The sequence below is a fragment of the Cucurbita pepo genome, chromosome LG11, assembly GCF_002806865.2.
Source record: "Cucurbita pepo subsp. pepo cultivar mu-cu-16 chromosome LG11, ASM280686v2, whole genome shotgun sequence".
Classification (NCBI taxonomy): domain Eukaryota; kingdom Viridiplantae; phylum Streptophyta; class Magnoliopsida; order Cucurbitales; family Cucurbitaceae; genus Cucurbita; species Cucurbita pepo.
In genome coordinates this window covers 8,166,869-8,184,726 of record NC_036648.1, presented here as the reverse complement: position 1 = coordinate 8,184,726, position 17,858 = coordinate 8,166,869, and the positions used below count along the sequence as shown (strand labels likewise).

The 17,858-nt window shown below is 34.6% G+C and overlaps 1 protein-coding gene across 2 annotated transcripts; it reads left to right on the top strand.

The window, feature by feature from the left end:
* Window positions 1-2,508: 2,508 nt before the first annotated feature.
* On the top strand, window positions 2,509-14,072 carry LOC111805301 (acyltransferase-like protein At1g54570, chloroplastic). 2 transcript variants are annotated; one of them, XM_023690302.1, is made up of 15 exons: window positions 2,509-3,275; window positions 3,745-3,796; window positions 4,219-4,274; window positions 5,026-5,184; window positions 5,288-5,392; window positions 6,396-6,502; window positions 7,129-7,250; window positions 8,387-8,495; window positions 9,503-9,571; window positions 9,698-9,762; window positions 10,536-10,905; window positions 11,683-11,796; window positions 12,774-12,859; window positions 13,184-13,528; window positions 13,695-14,072. In XM_023690302.1, exons 1-14 carry the CDS (start codon window positions 2,861-2,863, stop codon window positions 13,482-13,484), a joined length of 2,130 nt encoding a protein of 709 aa, XP_023546070.1. In that variant the 5' UTR covers window positions 2,509-2,860; the 3' UTR covers window positions 13,485-13,528; window positions 13,695-14,072. The 2 variants fall into 2 exon arrangements, with proteins under 2 accessions (XP_023546070.1, XP_023546069.1); XM_023690301.1 differs by lacking the exon at window positions 9,698-9,762 and having other exon boundaries at window positions 9,503-9,636.
* The last annotated feature ends 3,786 nt before the right edge of the window (window positions 14,073-17,858 follow it).

The window sequence follows — 17,858 nt, the reverse complement described above, 5'->3', positions numbered from 1 at the left end:
TGGAGTTTTGTGGGTGAGTGGTAGGAGATTCAAGTTGTAGGTTCGAGCAACTCGCGAATTAATTGTAGTAACGCTAAACTTAAACATGCTTAGTTTGAATCAATTCTATGTAGGGTGGCTTCATGAATTTTTCTACGAAACATGTGAACGAGGACAAAACACGCTAAAAGAATGCATATTAATTTATATTGATAGTCTTCACTCTTATAAATCGTTCAAGTCAAGTAGATAATGTGATCATGTCATATCAGGCAATAGTTATTAAATTTAAATTTCAAATTCTAGTCTGAATTTCGAATATGAGATATTACATTGCGCCATCTTAGCTATCATTGAAGCTACAAACGTGTAGCGAATTTCCAAAACAAGTGAAAGATTTTGGTAATATGCTTTCTTGAAATTTGGCAAGTAAATTTGGAATATGTGTGCATAGATTTGTTTTTATCTATTTTAGTTACGAAAGGTGGAAAAATAACTTTAACGACTATCTTTATTGTAGGTATAATTTAGTATTACAAAAAATTTACGTGGGCTGTATTCGTCCATTCAGTTATCACAATTGTAGTACAATAACGACACTTAATAGTTAAACTACTGAACGAGAGAATAAGATTAGATTCATAGTTTAGGCAAGTGAGATCAAGAGTCATATAGATGAAACGGGAAGCTACTAGACTCCAAAACCCTAATATAACCAGGTAAGTCAATAATTGAACCAACCCAAGTGGACGGTAACTCAAATGACAATATAAGTTTAGAAGTGCGTAATAAATGATGTGATTAGTCTTATTATAGTCCAACACGTCTATCTAATACATGTTACAGCAAAATAGACTTATCACAAAGTTAATAGTCTTCTAGCTTCTTAATTATCCAGACTTAAACTTGACAATGACTTGTCAAGCGATATTAAGTCATTGTAGTAACCGACGTTAGCTAAAATATACGCTCTTTACTATTTCAAAACTCGACAAAATTATATACCTAAATTAGTAGTAATGACCCGTTGTTGCTATTGATATCCTGTACTTATAGTTTATGCAAGTAGCCTTTATTTACGCTCTTCGTAAAAATACCCTTAATCAATTGTACCTCAATAAGCCTTTTCATTCGTACATAACACTCTAATTACCAATATAAAATTGAAAATTTAATTTCTCGGCCTAAAAAATTATTTGGAAAATCTATAATATTGTTAACAAAATTAAAATTTTCCATATGCTAATTCTTTTACGAAAACTCACATCATAAATCCTAATAAAAATAATTAAAAATAAAATCTTAATTACAAGTAGAGTGTTTATACATCGAGAAAATTTTAAAACCCTTGTAAAATTTTTAATACTAATAAACTTTATTAAATAATAAATCTAACTAACCCAACCATAATTATTTGAGTTATTTATTTAAATGGTTATTTTTAAACGAAGTAAAATATTAGTTTTTAAAATATATATTTATTTAAATTCAAACATTTAATTTTAAAATTTAATTTGAGTATCTCTTTTGAAAAATTACTTTCTAAATAATTAAAAATTTATTTTAAGTTATTTGAGAATACATAATAAAAAAATCATTACAAAAATTAAATAAAAATAGGTATATATAATTATATAGTAAATAAAAATATAAAATATAAAATTAATAATAAATCCGAGTTAAATCCAAAACTTTTATTTATTTATTTTAACGTCATTAAAAATTTTAAATATTCATAATTATTTAAAATATACACACAAATATCTTCTTTCTATTTTTTGTTTGAGAGCAACTTGATAATAAGATAATAACCATATAATCTCAGAAAAGCTTTGATAAGACGTTTGTGACGCAGTTCATGAGTGGTTGAAATTTAGCGCGAGCTAACCAAGATCTCGTGGCTTGCTGGTAATGGCTACCAGCGGCCCATTATTCCTGTTTCTCTCTCTATTGGACTCACATGAGGCGACAATTGTTCATAATTTCAAGCTCGTTGAACAATGCTGCACGTAATTCTACTTTATTCGCATTTTTTTATTTGCTTTTCCCAATGCATTGTTGTTTATGTATATATGTGATTCCGATCATCACGCGTAATTCGTAGGGTTCTCATNATTTTTTTATTTGCTTTTCCCAATGCATTGTTGTTTATGTATGTATGTGATTCCGATCATCACGCGTAATTCGTAGGGTTCTCATTGCTTAATTATGAATGTGACTGTGAAATGTAGGTCCCTTCTACTTTCCCTGTTTTTGTCTGGTTCCGAACAGTTCTTCCATACGTGTTCCAAGAGAATTTTGAATTTAGTGGATAGAAATATCGGCGGTATATCGATAATTTCACGACCTCGAGAATGGTGCATTAGGAATAATGAATATCTTTTTTTCCCGGTATGGCCACTGTATGGTTGGTGTTGCCGATATTTTTGGTGATTTTCGGTGATAGTTTTCTCTGTAATAGCAAGTTACTGCCGTCAGTACAGTTGGTATGAATTAATATTATCATCTTGCAGGTCCCGAGTTTAATTCTATTTTTATTCTCACTCTAGTTCACAACCCCAACCCCTTAAACTTCCTCTTTTTGTTTTGTTTCTTTTCTCCCGACTAGTTCAAATATTCGTGATATTTCTGGAAATCTGTGTTTACCCTTTTTGTTGCCGACTCTCTTGTGATTCATTTTGTTCTCAGCTGAACGCAGAACGTGTTGGTTGTGTTGTTTTAATTCGAGAGTTCAGAGGGATTTTCTCTTTTTCTCTTTGGGAACTTAATGATTGCTTTATTTAAGCTGTTCTGGGGAGTGGGAAGTGTTGGATCTTGAAGTTGTTTTGTTTTTTTCGAAGCTGCAGAAAGGGTCTGGCTTATCTCATTGCTTGCATAAGCCATGGCAGCTTGTTTAGGCGTTGGGGTGTCATTGTTTGGAGCTTCAGTTCAAAGGAGTAGGAATTCATGGCGAGTGCGAGTTAGAAGTGAAAGTGGAGCTTCAGCTGATTCAGTTTCAGCTGTGGTGAATGGAGCTTCTCTGGTTGGGGCGAAGGAAGGAAGTTGGTCTCCAATAGAAAAGGGCAATGGGGGGTTAAAGTCTGAAGCTGCAGAGAAGAAGATCAAGTTGAGAGATGATGTTCCAGAGAAGTTGGAGCCATTTTGGGATGATGGGTATGGGACTGTGACTGTGAAAGATTACTTTGCTGCCGCTAAGGATTTTACTCAGCATCCTGATGGCGGTCTGCCTCGTTGGTTTTGCCCTGTTGCAGCTGGATCCCCATTAAAGGGTTCTCCAGTTCTTTTGTTTTTACCTGGTAATTATTCTGCTCTTGCTGACAAGTTCAAAACTGCAGAAAAGGGTGTTTTGAGCTTTTGTATTTGAAAAACTAATTCCAATATTTAAAATATGGAATGGCTGAATGTATAAAATATGATATGTTGTCATCTGTGGCTATAAATAAAATATTATGGCTTTTTTCTGCGTTTTTAATTGAAACTGAATATGTACAAAACGGTTTTTTAAAAATAAAACTTCAAAGAATTAGAGCTCTTAATACCTCGTTCGAAAGAATTATAGCAAATAGTTCTTGTCCTCTAAATACATCCAAGCAGTTGTCTAAGTTTCCTTTGCTTCTGTTCAGAGGGGAAAAAATCGACAAACAGGGTTGTTTGTCAATATTTAGTTGTATGCTTAATCTTTGAACACATGCTTTATTCTTTTTACAACTTTCAATGAATTGTTTTTGTCTAATTAGGATTTGGTCTTGGTTCTGTACTCTGTAGGACTGGATGGCACTGGATGTGGCCTTATCATGCATCATAAAGCCCTCGGGAAGTAAGCCATTCACTTCTCATACTGTTGAATTGATACTCGATGAAATTTGCATCTGGCTCTTTGGTGGAGTGGCAAATGAACCAACAAAACAATGCAAACTAAATTTACTTGGGAACTGAAACATGAATCTTTTAAATGTGACTTAAAGATTGTTGCAAGCATGAACTATCTTGTTCTCAATTCTCCATGTGATTTTTAGAGAGATGCATGTTCCTTTTATAATATAAAAAGGATAAAAAAAATTCCTAAGAATTTCAAAGGAAGATTTGTGTAAGAACGAACAAATGAACCCCAATTTTGGATAAATGTTCTGTCATTTTATATTTGATTTATGAATAGGATAATAAATATGTTTGAATTGGTGACATTTTTTTCACTTGTAAGTATAGTTTGTTCATTAAAGTAGCAATCTTTTGACGCAGGGCTTTCGAAGTTCGGTGCCTACATATTCCTGTTCAAGATCGAACACCATTTGAAGGTTTAAACTTTTTCTTAATGGCTAGATAAGTTTTTTTTTTCTTCAAAACACAAATCTCAACTTTTTTTTCAATTGATGATATGTTTATAACCTCGAACCCGCCATATAAAGTCCACAAACGGGGCAAAACATAAAACTAACCCAAGTAGTCCCAACTGATTTGACCAATTCTGTCGAAAGAGTAAATAATAGTAACAGAGGGTAAACTGACTAAAAAATACAAGATCTGGCAAGAAAAGTTAAAATGGAACTACTTTTTTTTTAAACAACAAATTAAACTTTTCACAGAATAACTGAAAATAGATTTTTGTTCAAAGTACAAACTCTACAAGAATGTGAATAAATAGAGTTACAACGGAAATAAAAAAGCTATCTAGTTAATGTTAATATCAACAGATGAAAAATATAAGATACGATGTTTGAAAACATTATTCAACCTTTCCCGGAGAAATTGAGTGGGTAATTTTTTTCCTAGCCATGTATCACCTGAGTATGATTCTTAGCCAGAGAGTAATGATATCAAGTCAAATTCTTTGCTATTTGATGTAGACCATTGACATAATCAAGAATTAACTGAAGATAGGTATATTGGAATTATTGATCTAAGTTCCTGTAGTTTTTAGGGAACTCGTATAGATTTGTGGCTGCACATAAAACTTTTAACTTGGTAAGGTCTTCATTATTATTATTATTCATTAATTGCTAGACATTTATATATACTGCTGATGAAGCAGACTTGTGTTATCTGAAGGACTTGTGAAGCTTGTTGAAGAAACTATCAGGTCAGAGCATGCTTCTTCCCCAAAGAAACCGATTTATTTAGTTGGGGACTCATTTGGAGGATGCTTAGCACTTGCAGTGGCTTCACGTAATCCAAATATTGACCTTGTTCTGATTTTAGCAAATCCAGGTTGGTTTCGTATTGGCAGTTTAACTTCAAGTTCATGTAATCACGACATTGTTAGGGTCATGCGCTTTTCAGCAAGTCTGACAGTTTTATGGTCTTCCACTAGCTACATCTTTTGGCAGGTCTCAATTGCAGCCCTTACTTCCGTTGTTAGAAGCTATGCCTGATGGACTGCATGAAACAGTTCCCTATCTTCTTAGTTTTGTTATGGGTAAGTAGATTGCTACTTATTGTCTGTTTTTTTCTTTAGGTATATAAGATATATTATTGGAAATCTAGCACCGACCCTTTGTTTTTCATTCATCCTGCCAACCATACTATTGCTGAAGATCAGATACATGATCGCTGTTTTCTTGGATGTTGACGAGTATGTCCCCTAAGACATCGTAAAGATGGAGGTTTGGTGCCTGATATATTGTCAATTTCTGTTAAAAGATTGTTGCTCTTATAGACTTTGGAGATTCGCTAAGAAAAGGACCTCCTTCTGGCATACCATTGATCTCACCAAGTATTGAGTTCACTAATAATAGAATGGTGGAGAATTGCAGTGCCTGTCCCCAATGCTTCACTCATCACTGCTTTTACTTCTTACTACCTTCACAATAAGGAATTGCTAGGGTCAATTTGAAGAATCTAAGGTTGCGGCTACTGAGTTTGCCGCCTAGTTTCCTTGTCACGTGGGAATGGACCGAGGGAGGGTGATGATTGTTCTTTTGGGGTAAATTATTCCTACAGAGAAGAAATAATTATATGGGAAGGTTAATAATTAAAAACTCATCTTCTTAAAGTTTTTTTTTCCCCCCCTAAGAAACGTGAAGTTGTATATATATAAACAAAAGAGACAACCTAAAGGGCAGGGGAAGAGAGGATCCCCTCCCTGAAGAGCTAATGACAGAAGAGCCCTCCAATCTTGAAGAATCAAAGGAGGATACCTACAAAATAATTTGCTGTTCTATAGTAGTACCATCATGAAGTAAAGATCTGCACACTAGTGCAAAAACTTTTGAAATTTTTTGTTTCATTTCAGTTATAGCCTACAAAAGGTTTCTGCGTTTTATATAATTAATATTTTTCTTGAGAAAATTTGTTTGACCTTTTTCCTGTGTCATTTTTGTTTGAATGAGATTTACGCTTTTGGTAGTTTGGTGCAGTGTAAAGATTCCTGGAATTCTCTTTCGGATGTAACTTTATAACTATCTCTACTTCTACACCAGGTGACCCGTTGAAAATGTCAACAGTGAATGTTGAAAGTAAGCTTCCTCCAATGCAGAAATTAGAAAAAGTGTCACAGAACTTGACTGCTTTACTACCCTATCTTTCGGTAAGGAGGATATGATGGTTTTTTTTAGAATCTGGTTACAGTGTAAACTGTGCATTTTAAATATTTCTTTCTAAAATGCCTCCTAAGGGACTGCCTTTAAAAGAAAAAGTATATACTGATGTGCCCCTTACTATCATGGATAAGCTTTCCATCTCATAGTTCTTTTCACCCTCAAAACACAGAATTTTCTGCCTAGTTTGCTGCTGCTTACGTTTCTTCCCATCTCTATCCTTTCTTAAATATCTTTCTTAAGTAGATTCTATTTTAGAAATAGAAAAGTTTGACCGTCTTAATGCATTTTGTGATAAAAGTTCAAGCCATGCATTGTATTGGAAACAATACAATACAATACAAGATGAGATTTTTTTTTTCTTGAAAAATTAAAATTAAGCCATACCAAGTTTTGGGTGTATTTATATATTCAACCTTATTTATATCCTAAAGTGTAAGTTGGTTTATTATAACTTCAAGCCATGCATTGTAGCTGGGAATTTTCTATAAGGCAATGCAGTAATAGGTTTACTTGTAGTAATCTAAACTAACTTATCATATCTTTTGCACTTGGCATTGTAATTTTCTTACATGATCGATTTGAATTTTTTTTTTCTCTTCCTTTCTATTTTCAGGATTTGGCTAGCATTATACCGAAGGATACCCTTCTTTGGAAGCTGAAGCTGCTCAAATCAGCTGCTGCTTATGCAAATTCTCGTCTCCATGCTGTTAATGCCGAAGTACTTGTGCTTGCTAGGTTTTTACCCAGAACTGAGTGTGTGTGTGGTTGTTAGTGGTAGCTTTTTTTTTTTTTTTTTTTTGGATGAATAATTAAATTACCATGGAGAAAAAAAATGGAAGAATACAAGAGCATACAAAATTAAAGTCCACAAAAAAAAGGACAAACTATAAAATGGGCCTCCAATCGAGTAANATAAAAATGGAAGAATACAAGAGCATACAAAATTAAAGTCCACAAAAAAAAAGGACAAACTATAAAATGGGCCTCCAATCGAGTAAAACAAGATCTCAGGGTAATTACAAAAAGGCTACATAGAACCAGGATGAAACACCACTCGAAGTTCTCTCAAGCCCTTTGATGATTCTATAATTCCTCTTTCTCTCCAAAGGCCCCAAAAATAGCACAAACCTCAACTCGCTAAATTAACCTACCCTCCTTGCCTTGTGGAGGACGAAACAGAATGTAAATATAGAAGGGTTTGAGTGGTGTATTAAATACAACGCCACAAATACCTTATTTGTTGCATCATTTGTTGAACTTTTTTTTAGTTCCGTTCCCACAGCCTCCATTAGATTAGCTAACATAACCTTATTCAATATACGGTGGTGTGCTGTAAGACAGTGTATTAGATGGCCGACAGGATCAAGGATCAAGGAAAGTTTGGTTATAGATAGCGTTAAAAAAGTAGAGTTAAACAATAACTTGGGAAGTTTTTGTTGGAAAGAAATGACCCTCTCGGAAAGCTATTACTCGTGTATTTTTTTTCTCTGATCTTGTACCACAGTTTCAGCAACTTTCAATCTCAAGTTGGGTTCCTATCCTTGCTCTATCATGAACCACTTCCTGCTAAAATAATTCTGCTCNAGCACAGTTTCAGCAACTTTCGATCTCAAGTTGGGTTCCTATCCTTTCTCTATCATGAACCACTTCCTGCTAAAATAATTCTGCTCGAGNACCACAGTTTCAGCAACTTTCAATCTCAAGTTGGGTTCCTATCCTTGCTCTATCATGAACCACTTCCTGCTAAAATAATTCTGCTCGAGTTCTGCTTTATTTTAAATTGTCAATCATCTTACTCAATAATCAGAATAGTATTGTTTCGTAGTTGGTCCAACATTCTTATAATAATTAAAATTTGTTACGTCTTTCAGTGGCAAGGATAACATGGTCCCAAGTGGAGATGAAGCCCAACGACTTCGGAAGTCATTACAGAATTGTACAGTACGCTATTTCAAGGAAAATGGGCACACCTTATTATTGGTATGTGAAACTAGGGTAGAGAACACTATGATGATTTGCTGGTAGAAAACATATACTAGCGCCAGGTTTAAAAGAAAAATCCTCATTCATGCTAGGAAATTATAAAAAATACATTATATTCTCCGATCTTTAAGAACCAAAATATGCTGTTTGGCTGGAACTCGGTGTTTCAAATTTTGGTTTTTTTTCAATTCAAAGGCCAACATTCTTCGACTTCTCATTGGGCTTTCCTTGCCTCCAAAAGCTCAAATACTTTGGTCTAATGCAACGAATGCTTTAATTTCTGAAAATTGGTTAGAGCAAAGTCATTGTATCTTCGAGAATGTTCGGAAATCGTGGTTTGATCGGTTTGAGTTGGCTAAACTAAAAGCTTCACAATGTTGCTCCTTTCTATTCTGCTGCTTCTTTGCATGATGTTTGGTTGAATTGGGAAGTCTTTGTTTCTAGTTAGTTTTGATGCTTCTGTTTATATTTTTTGACTTATGTTTTACTTTTACCATTTGGAATTTATACTCTTAACCATTAGTCTGTTTTCATTACTTCAATGAAAATATTCTCTTTTAATAAAATAATAAAAAAAATTATTTGCTCTATGAGCTTTGTTTACGCTAATTCTTTAGTATTCCCTTGTCTCATTCAAATTAACACAAATGTTTTTGCTTCTGATAAAAAAAAAAAAAAGAAATGCTGTAAAAGAGAGCTGCAGCAAGCTTATTTAACGCACTTTTCTTTCTATGTTTCAAGTAAAATCATATGACTTNATTACTTCAATGAAAATATTCTCTTTTAATAAAATAATAAAAAAAATTATTTGCTCTATGAGCTTTGTTTACGCTAATTCTTTAGTATTCCCATGTCTCATTCAAATTAACACAAATGTTTTTGCTTCTGATAAAAAATAAAAAATAAAATGCTGTAAAAGAGAGCTGCAGCAAGCTTATTACGCACTTTTCTTTCTATGTTTCAAGTAAAATCATATGACTTTTCACCATGGTATCATGTAACAGGAAGATGGTATTGGTTTGTTGACAATAATTAGAAGCACTTACAAGTATCGTCGATCAAGAAAGCATGATGTTATTTCGGATTATCTTCCGCCCAGTTTAGCGGAGTACAAATATGCTTTTACTGAAGTGACGGGGTAATTTTTANTGACAATAATTAGAAGCACTTACAAGTATCGTCGATCAAGAAAGCATGATGTTATTTCGGATTATCTTCCGCCCAGTTTAGCAGAGTACAAATATGCTTTTACTGAAGTGACGGGGTAATTTTTATATCAATTGTTGCTTATTTCACTCCCTCTCTTGGTAGCTGCTGTAGGCAGAAATTGTGTACATGAAAATTGGTCAAATTCATGTGGTATAATATGTATGTTAATACCCCAACACCAATCAACTGAAAAGAAATTTTTTTAAGTTAATAGGTCACAGTAAATTTCATCTTTTTATCAGTACTTTTGCACTCTCCCTCACTTGTGAATTCAAAATTTTGTGGGAGACCCAGCCTGCGAAAATCAATATTAATTAGAAGGAGATTTTGTAGCCACCTTCATTTTAGGTGAATAATTTTGTGATATATTCAAATATGTGCGGACATAAAGAACAATTACCTTTTTTTTGGATTAGTTTATATTCATTGTTTACATCTTTTCTTGATTTTTTGTGTTCGTTTCTTTAATGAAAAAAAAAACAATTTTTCATTTTTTTTTTTTTTTTGTTAAAGAATAATCATGGACAATACAAAAAATAACTAATCAAACCAACTGAAGCCTCATGAAACTCTTAATTTGCATAGTTTGCTCACGCAAATCTGGAGAAACTCTTACTTAGAATATATGATGCTGATGAACATGATTTTGCTATAAATAACTTTTAGATTGACACTAATACACTTGAAGTACACTGGTCATAGCATATAATTGGCTTGGCTGGGCTTTGCTACACTACACCATGCATGGACCAACCTGTTAACTTTCTCCTCAGATTTACTTCTGTAGGCAGAAAGGAAAACTATTAAAGGCTATCGTGTATTTTGCAGACTATTTCATTTTCTCACTGGTTCTACGATGTTCTCAACTTTGGGAGATGGAACTATAGTCCAAGGTCTTTCTGGAGTTCCTAATCAAGGTCCCGTGTTGCTAGTAGGTTATCACAATTTATTAGGAATGGAGCTTACTCCTTTAGTTGAAGGATTCATGAGAGAGAAGAATCTCGTGGTTCGTGGAATAGCACATCCAGAATTGTTCTTGGGAAGGCTCGAGTCTGAATCTTCTGAAATTTCTATGGTTGACTGGGTGAAATTATTTGGTGCAGTACCTGTCACTGCTAACAATCTATACAAATTGTTAGCAGAGAAAGCACATGTTCTCCTCTATCCTGGGGGTGCACGCGAGGCTCTTCATTACAAGGTACTTCAAGTTCCTAACTTCCACCTTCCCAAAAAAAATTCAGTTTAATAGAGAGCGACAACTTATGCTGTCAGGGAGAGAACACTCCATGCAGCTCTTCTAACATCTTCTCTACGTCATAATTACTGGAAAGTAGAATGGAAAAACAATTTAAGGTGATATACTCCTTTACATTGTAAGAACAATGACGATAACTGTTCTATCTGGAGGATCATCTTTAGAAGTTCCGATTGTGAATCCCATGGTCGCCAGATGTGTGTATTGAAGTAATATATGATGGATATGCTTCGACATTAAACAGCTTAATGCTTTGGATAAGATGACAATTGGAAAGAGGACTTATTGCAACCAAAGGGGCAGGAGACTATGTAGTTGCATCAACTTAACGTTTCATGTACTTCAGTTTTCCATGATTCAGCTGTTGAATTTCAGGGGGTGGATTTATGGGAAACATTCTATCATTTCATTTATAAGATGAAATAATTCGAAGACTTGGTAAATAGTCCCAAGCCAAAGGGGCTTACAGAAAACACTTCCAGTTAGTTATTAAAGAAGATAAACAGTAATTGTGAAGTATTGAGAATTTTTACACCAGCTGAGAGTCAAATTAGAAGATCCATAAAGTTACGAAAGGACTTCCCTTTGTCATTGAAGATGTGGGCATAAGTCGGTTGTGGTGGTATCTTTGTTGAGTCAAAATGATCTATTTTGTAACTTTTTCTATAATGGTTGAGAATTAGGCTTCCAATGTTCATTTTTCCTCTGAAAACTTTACAGGGTGAAGAGTATAAGCTGTTCTGGCCAAAACAACAGGAATTTGTGAGAATGGCTGCTCGTTTTGGGGCTACAATTGTTCCGTTTGGTGCTGTTGGAGAAGATGATATAGCACAAGTAAGTTCAATTCCCAGTCCTTGATTTGATAGTGTTCACTCACCATTTCGTAGCTCAAGCATAAGAAATTTGATAGGACCCTATTCTTGAAGCGAGAAAGAAAATAACACTGAAATTGTATTACAATATACAAAAAGCCCTCTCAAGCACTTTGAGAGAGCTGAACTCTCCCAAAATAACCACATTCCAAAGTCTATCTGCCTTCACCCCCATACCCACCCTATTTATAACGACGTTTTACTAACCAACTCCTTTTAACTAATGTTCATGACAAAATATGCCCCTTATTATCCTAATAATAGTTAATATTTTTCTACTGTTTGTTTGTAATTCCACAACACGCAGGGATGGAGATTTAAACCTCTTACCTTTTGTCAAGCATATATTACTTAATCAGTTGCGCTATATTCAAGTTGCCTTCCTCCTAAAATTTTTAATACTTTTTTCTAAATCTGCAGGATGAGAAATTAGAAAAACTGGATTTAACTAGCACTATAACGTGAGTTTGTAAAACAATTAACCAAATGCCGTAAGGCTATCCTATCCCAACCCCCTCATCTCAAACAAGGAGCCAAATGGGCAAAGAGTTTGGGGCTGAAAACCCAGGGGCATCCTTCAGAGACGTGCATATTTTTCTTGTCTGATCCTGTCGGTGGCAGGGCTATGCAGTGTATTGAAGTCGTCTTGGTGTCCAGAAGGGGATCATTGTCATCTCTGTCATAGATAAATGAAAGGATGAATTTTAAGTTTCATGGAAATTTAGGAGGGAACTCAATTTTCTGGTTTAGAAAATGAGTGTTCTGAAAGCGTGAAACTTGTTCAGTTTCTCATTAAAAAAAATCGTAAAACTTGTTTAATTAGAGAAAAATTGGTGCAAGCTTGTCTATATCTTAATGCTTGAAAATAAATTTTATTGTTATTACTACCTTTCTAGTTATAATTATCATTATCATTATCTTCTTATTTCGTATTTGCAGCTGATTTTAGATTATAATGATCTGATGAAAATTCCTGTAATTAATGACAACATCAGAAAGGCAAATCAGAATTCTGCTAAAGTGAGGTAACTGTGCTTCATCATCACTGTGTATGATTTGCTTATATTATTTATCTACATTTTTGCCTTTTCATCTTTACGGGGTCGTTCTCCCCTCTATTTGTTCATTTAATCTATCAATATATTCTTTTCTCCTTTAAAAGGGTATACATTTGGACTTTGCTATACGGCTTATTATTTTCCTTCTTGGAAAAACGGGCATTACAAATGTAAATTGACGTTCATTTTTCTGTCTGGGTGTTGAATATACTGTGAATTTCAGGGACACGGATANAATGTAAATTGACGTTCATTTGTCAGTCTGGGTGTTGAATATACTGTGAATTTCAGGGACACGGATAGTGGAGAGGTTGGTAATCCGGATCTTTTCCTCCCTTTGCTCTTGCCCAAGGTACCCGGTCGTTTTTACTACCTGTTTGGTAAGCCAATAGAAACAAAAGGAAGAGAGGAAATCCTGAAGGACAAGAAAAATGCAAACCAATTGTATAATCAGGTTAAATCTGAAGTCGAACATAGTTTAGCCTTCTTGATTAAGAAGCGGAAGGAGGATCCATACCGAAGCTTTATTGACAGAACGGTGTATAAAGCCCTTCATGCCTCTCAACATGAAGTTCCTTCATTTGACCCATGAGAAATGACTCTTGAAGGCGATGCCTGGTCTTTTATTAGTAACAAGTTACTGTCTCCTCCTTTCTGTGAAGTTTAAACGCTCATTCAATTTTTTTTTTTAAAAAAAACAATTTTATAGAGGTATTTATGTCTATGTTTGTATTTTGATACNTTTTAAAAAAAACAATTTTATAGAGGTATTTATGTCTATGTTTGTATTTTGATACTGCAGTTGGATGCAACCATTCTATCCAAGGTTGGACTGTTGGAGGTTTACTTTCAAATAATTCCATCCCAATATGTCAAGTCGTGGTCTGGAAGAAGCCTTCAATGGGTACGAATTATGAGCTTGAATTTGGTTTTGTTCTCCCATCCCAGCTTGAAGAAGATGCCTATACTAAAAACAATTAGAAACACAAAGGAAATCCGAACTCTGATTGAACCACACACAAAAAAGTCACCTTGTATTTTTTTAGCTTATTCTTGTTTCCCATTTTTTTTTCTATTAAATTACATAGCTATTGGAAGCTTCCCTGTTTCCTGGATTTGAATATTTGGAATTGGATAAGTTCAATAAAAAGATTGTTACTGGCCTTGTTAATATAAAAAACTCCTAGAAGTTGCTTATATCAGGTGCTAACCCAGCAACTCGTGTTGGTGAAGTTTCCATACCTTCTAGAAGCATTAACTCCACCTTTGATTTGTTATGTGTCAAACTCTGCTTTGCTTTACATATTTATTCTCGAAACCTCATTAGAATATTGGTAAAAGTTTAATCATAAGCTGTTGAATCTCTTTTACAACTCAGCAAGATCAGATGGTTAGACCAGAACCTAACGTTGAAAAGTGATAAGTTTAAGCTATTTCTCTAATTTACTTTGGATTGTAGTCCGGTTGATTAAACCACCACCTTTATTGTAGTTGACATATTAAAGTGAAAGTTATTTGATCACCACTAGACGACCTATTTACAAAGCTCAATGCATAAACTATTTACAACATTTGTGAATGGAATGCTGAGTTTTACTGCCATGTTAAATCACCACTAAATCCAAAAACTTAATCAAATGACTCATGATATAGTTAATGTTTTCAAATCTACTCTAATAGGTTAGGGTATGTTTTAATCTCTTTACACTTCACCTCACATAAGGGTTGAGATTGTGAGATCCCACATCGATTGGGCAGGAGAACGAAGCATTCTTTATAAGGGTGTAGAAACCTTTCCCTAGCAGATGTTATTTAAAAACCTTGAGGGAAAGCCCAAAGAGGACAGTATCACTGTTTCATTGAGGAATGAAATAAGAAGGATCTCCAACTAGTGACTAAGAGTAGTAGTAAGCTTTAATCTTTAAACTTTGATGTACATTTAGCCCAATGAAAAGCAGTAAAGAAAATAATGTCCATAATATATTTCTTTCTTGCCCTAAGATCCAAAGAAAAGGCCCAATGATGCCACACCAATCTAGCTTCTGTGACCTGCAATAATCGAGGTAGAAAAAATGATACCAGCCAAAATTTTCCACTTGTTTTGAACTGAAGGACAGCCAATAAATAGATGAAAATGTAACTCTTACTTGGCTTTTAACATAACACATCAGTGACCTTTTTACTTTGATACTCTGTAAAGTCACAACTAGACGTAAAAGTTTAAATTGATTGAAAATAGTTAATCTTTTATATATACTCTTAACCCTCTCCTTGTGTATGGCCTTAATTATTGATTTAATCCAAGAAGTTCTGATTTACAATATCAATCAGAGAAGCAATGACATTGCAGGAGTTTGGATATAGAACCTTATCTTAAAACACCACCAAAGTCTGAATGCTTTTACAGATAAATTAGGGATAATCTTCTTAACAGAATTAGATGCAAGCGTTTAACCAACATAATATACCAAGGATTAGAATGTATCTACAATAGTGTCGATTCGAGAAGATTAGGATGAATAGTGGGTTTTTTTTTTTATTCCTTCTTGCACCAATAACATATTATAAAGAATCTATGATTAAGCAAGCCATTTTATTCTCTGCTCAGTGGAGGTTGTCTCTAATCAGAAGAAACCCAGATTAGAAGAATGTGATTCCTTATCTTTTTTCTTAGTGGGGGAGAATTGATCCTCAAAATGACGTGGTGCAATTTCACAGAGGATTATCTTGGATATNGGGAATTGATCCTTAAAATGACGTGGTGCAATTTCACAGAGGATTATCTTGGATATTTGCAGGAGTAATTTTTCCATGAAAAGAGATCAGAAACATATCTATAAATTGTGAAATATTGATTTTATAATCTATCCTGATATTGTCTGTTTATCGAAATTCATCGTCCTCATTCGAGATTCATTTCTAGGTTCTTTCCAAATTATTGCTGTTCATTACATTCAATGTGATATGAATTCAATATAGCTAAAACCATTCTTAGTTATGTATTTGATTGCAAACACTATGGGATTCTTACTCTGCTCATATGATGAATAGAGATTATTTTCGTAGTTTGACTAGTTTAGTTTAAGTTATATGCATAAACTAGTTGAGTTATGCTCACGTTGATTTAGTTATGTTTACTATAGCCTATTACCTTTAGCTTTTCGGGTTCATTAGTTATTTAACTTGGTATGAGAATGGGAGATCCTGTGTTCAAATACTTGAAATTTTCTCTATTATTAATATTGATTCCGTCCTGTTGAGCCTTTTACTTTTCTTTTATAAGACACGGAAGTTTAGTTGAAAAAGAATGAAAGGAATGTAAAGATATACAAAAGGAGACCAAAAAGAAAAAAAGGAGTCAGACAAAAAACAAGGGGCAAGGGGTTCTAATCTAACACAGTCCAAATACTCCAAACAATTTTCAAGTCCACAAGTAGAGGAAATGTCGGATTCATATTAAGTTTGAATACACATGACAGAATCGAAAGGAAGTTCGGAGCATCGACTCTTTCTCCCTCGGTTCGTCGTTTGTGTATTAGGGGCCAATGAAATGTGGACCATTTTTTCCTTTGACGTCCTTTTTCCCTGAGGGGGTGGAACCTTTTGTTCAAAACCTTTGGTTTAGCTTTATGTTTGCCGAATTCATTATCGGAGTGGCTTACTAAATGTAACAACCCTAGTCCACCACTAGCAGATATTGACTCTTCCTTTCAGGATCCCTCTCAAGGTTTTTTAAACGAGTTTGCTAGGTAGAGGTTTCCACACCCTTATAAAGAATGCTTCATTCCCCTCTCCAACCGATGTGGGATCTCACACTCAAGCCCACTGCTAACAAATATTGTCCTCTTTGAGCTTTCCCTATCGGGCTTCCCCTCAAGATTTTTAAAACGCGTATGCTAGGGAGAGGTTTCCACACCCTTATATAGAATGCTTCGTTCTCCTCACCAACCATTGTGGGATCTCACACATTGACTTCGTTTAAATTCACACTAATTCTCTTGGATGATTAGCAAGGTTAAATTAACCTTTAACCCAAAAGCTTAAGCTATAATAGTTTACAATAATGTTTTAACCAGTTGTGTTATGGTAAAGAAAATTTGATGCTTGCTAAAATTGTTGGCTTAACTTCTTGAATAAAGTAANGCTAAAGAAAATTTCATGCTTGCTAAAATTGTTGGCTTAACTTCTTGAATAAAGTAAAGCCAGGTTCTTTTCATATCCTTAGTCAATTCAAGAACTTGACCCGTAATTTCATGGATGCACTCAAGGAAGCCGTGAGCTATATGCTGGCTAAAAGTCTAGAAAGATTATATGCTCAGTCTGAACTGCCTATATAATAAACCTGTTAGAAGTAGAAAGTAAAACCACAACCACAAGGTCTCTAAGGCATAAAGAGTGAGTACCTCGGACTCATTTAGGCTATGGCCGATTTTCGATATGGTTTCTTTTGTCGCCCCGACAACAAGAACTTAGAACCACAACAGGAAGAAAAGAACACAACAAGCCATATCCCTGATCCCAAATACAAACCAGCTCATGTCGATGCCGGAGGAAGACGACTTCCGACCGTCGTTCTGCCCAGACCAAGGTATGTTACTACAACTGAGACATATACTGAAGAATTTTACTCAAATTCAAGGGATGGCTTTCAATATAGCCATACCAAGAACTCTGAACCAGTGAAGTCTTATGGACTTCACCATGATAAAGGGATTCGGCATCCAAGTCGCCCCGCTCTTAATCGCCCAACTGAGTTCAATAGACTCTTAGTCAAAGTCGAAATGGAAGAAGACCAGGTAAAACATGAAATGAGGATAAGTAAACCAATGAATGATATTGAGAAGGCTATAGAGTTCTTTAAAGAAGCTGTAAACCTTCCCTATTGCAAAAACAATGCTTGTCACGCACCAGATCATCCTAAGAAAGATGGCTACACAAAAACTATTGACAGCAACGAAGCAGCACG

Coding starts and splice junctions, on each gene's coding strand:
- LOC111805301 (XM_023690302.1), top strand. CDS start 2,861: ATGGCAGCTTGTTTAGGCGTTGGGGTGTCATTGTTTGGAGCTTCAGTT. Junction 5,185..5,287: donor TCTGATTTTAGCAAATCCAG/GTTGGTTTCGTA, acceptor GTCTTCCACTAG/CTACATCTTTTGGCAGGTCT. Junction 5,393..6,395: donor TCTTCTTAGTTTTGTTATGG/GTAAGTAGATTG, acceptor CTTCTACACCAG/GTGACCCGTTGAAAATGTCA.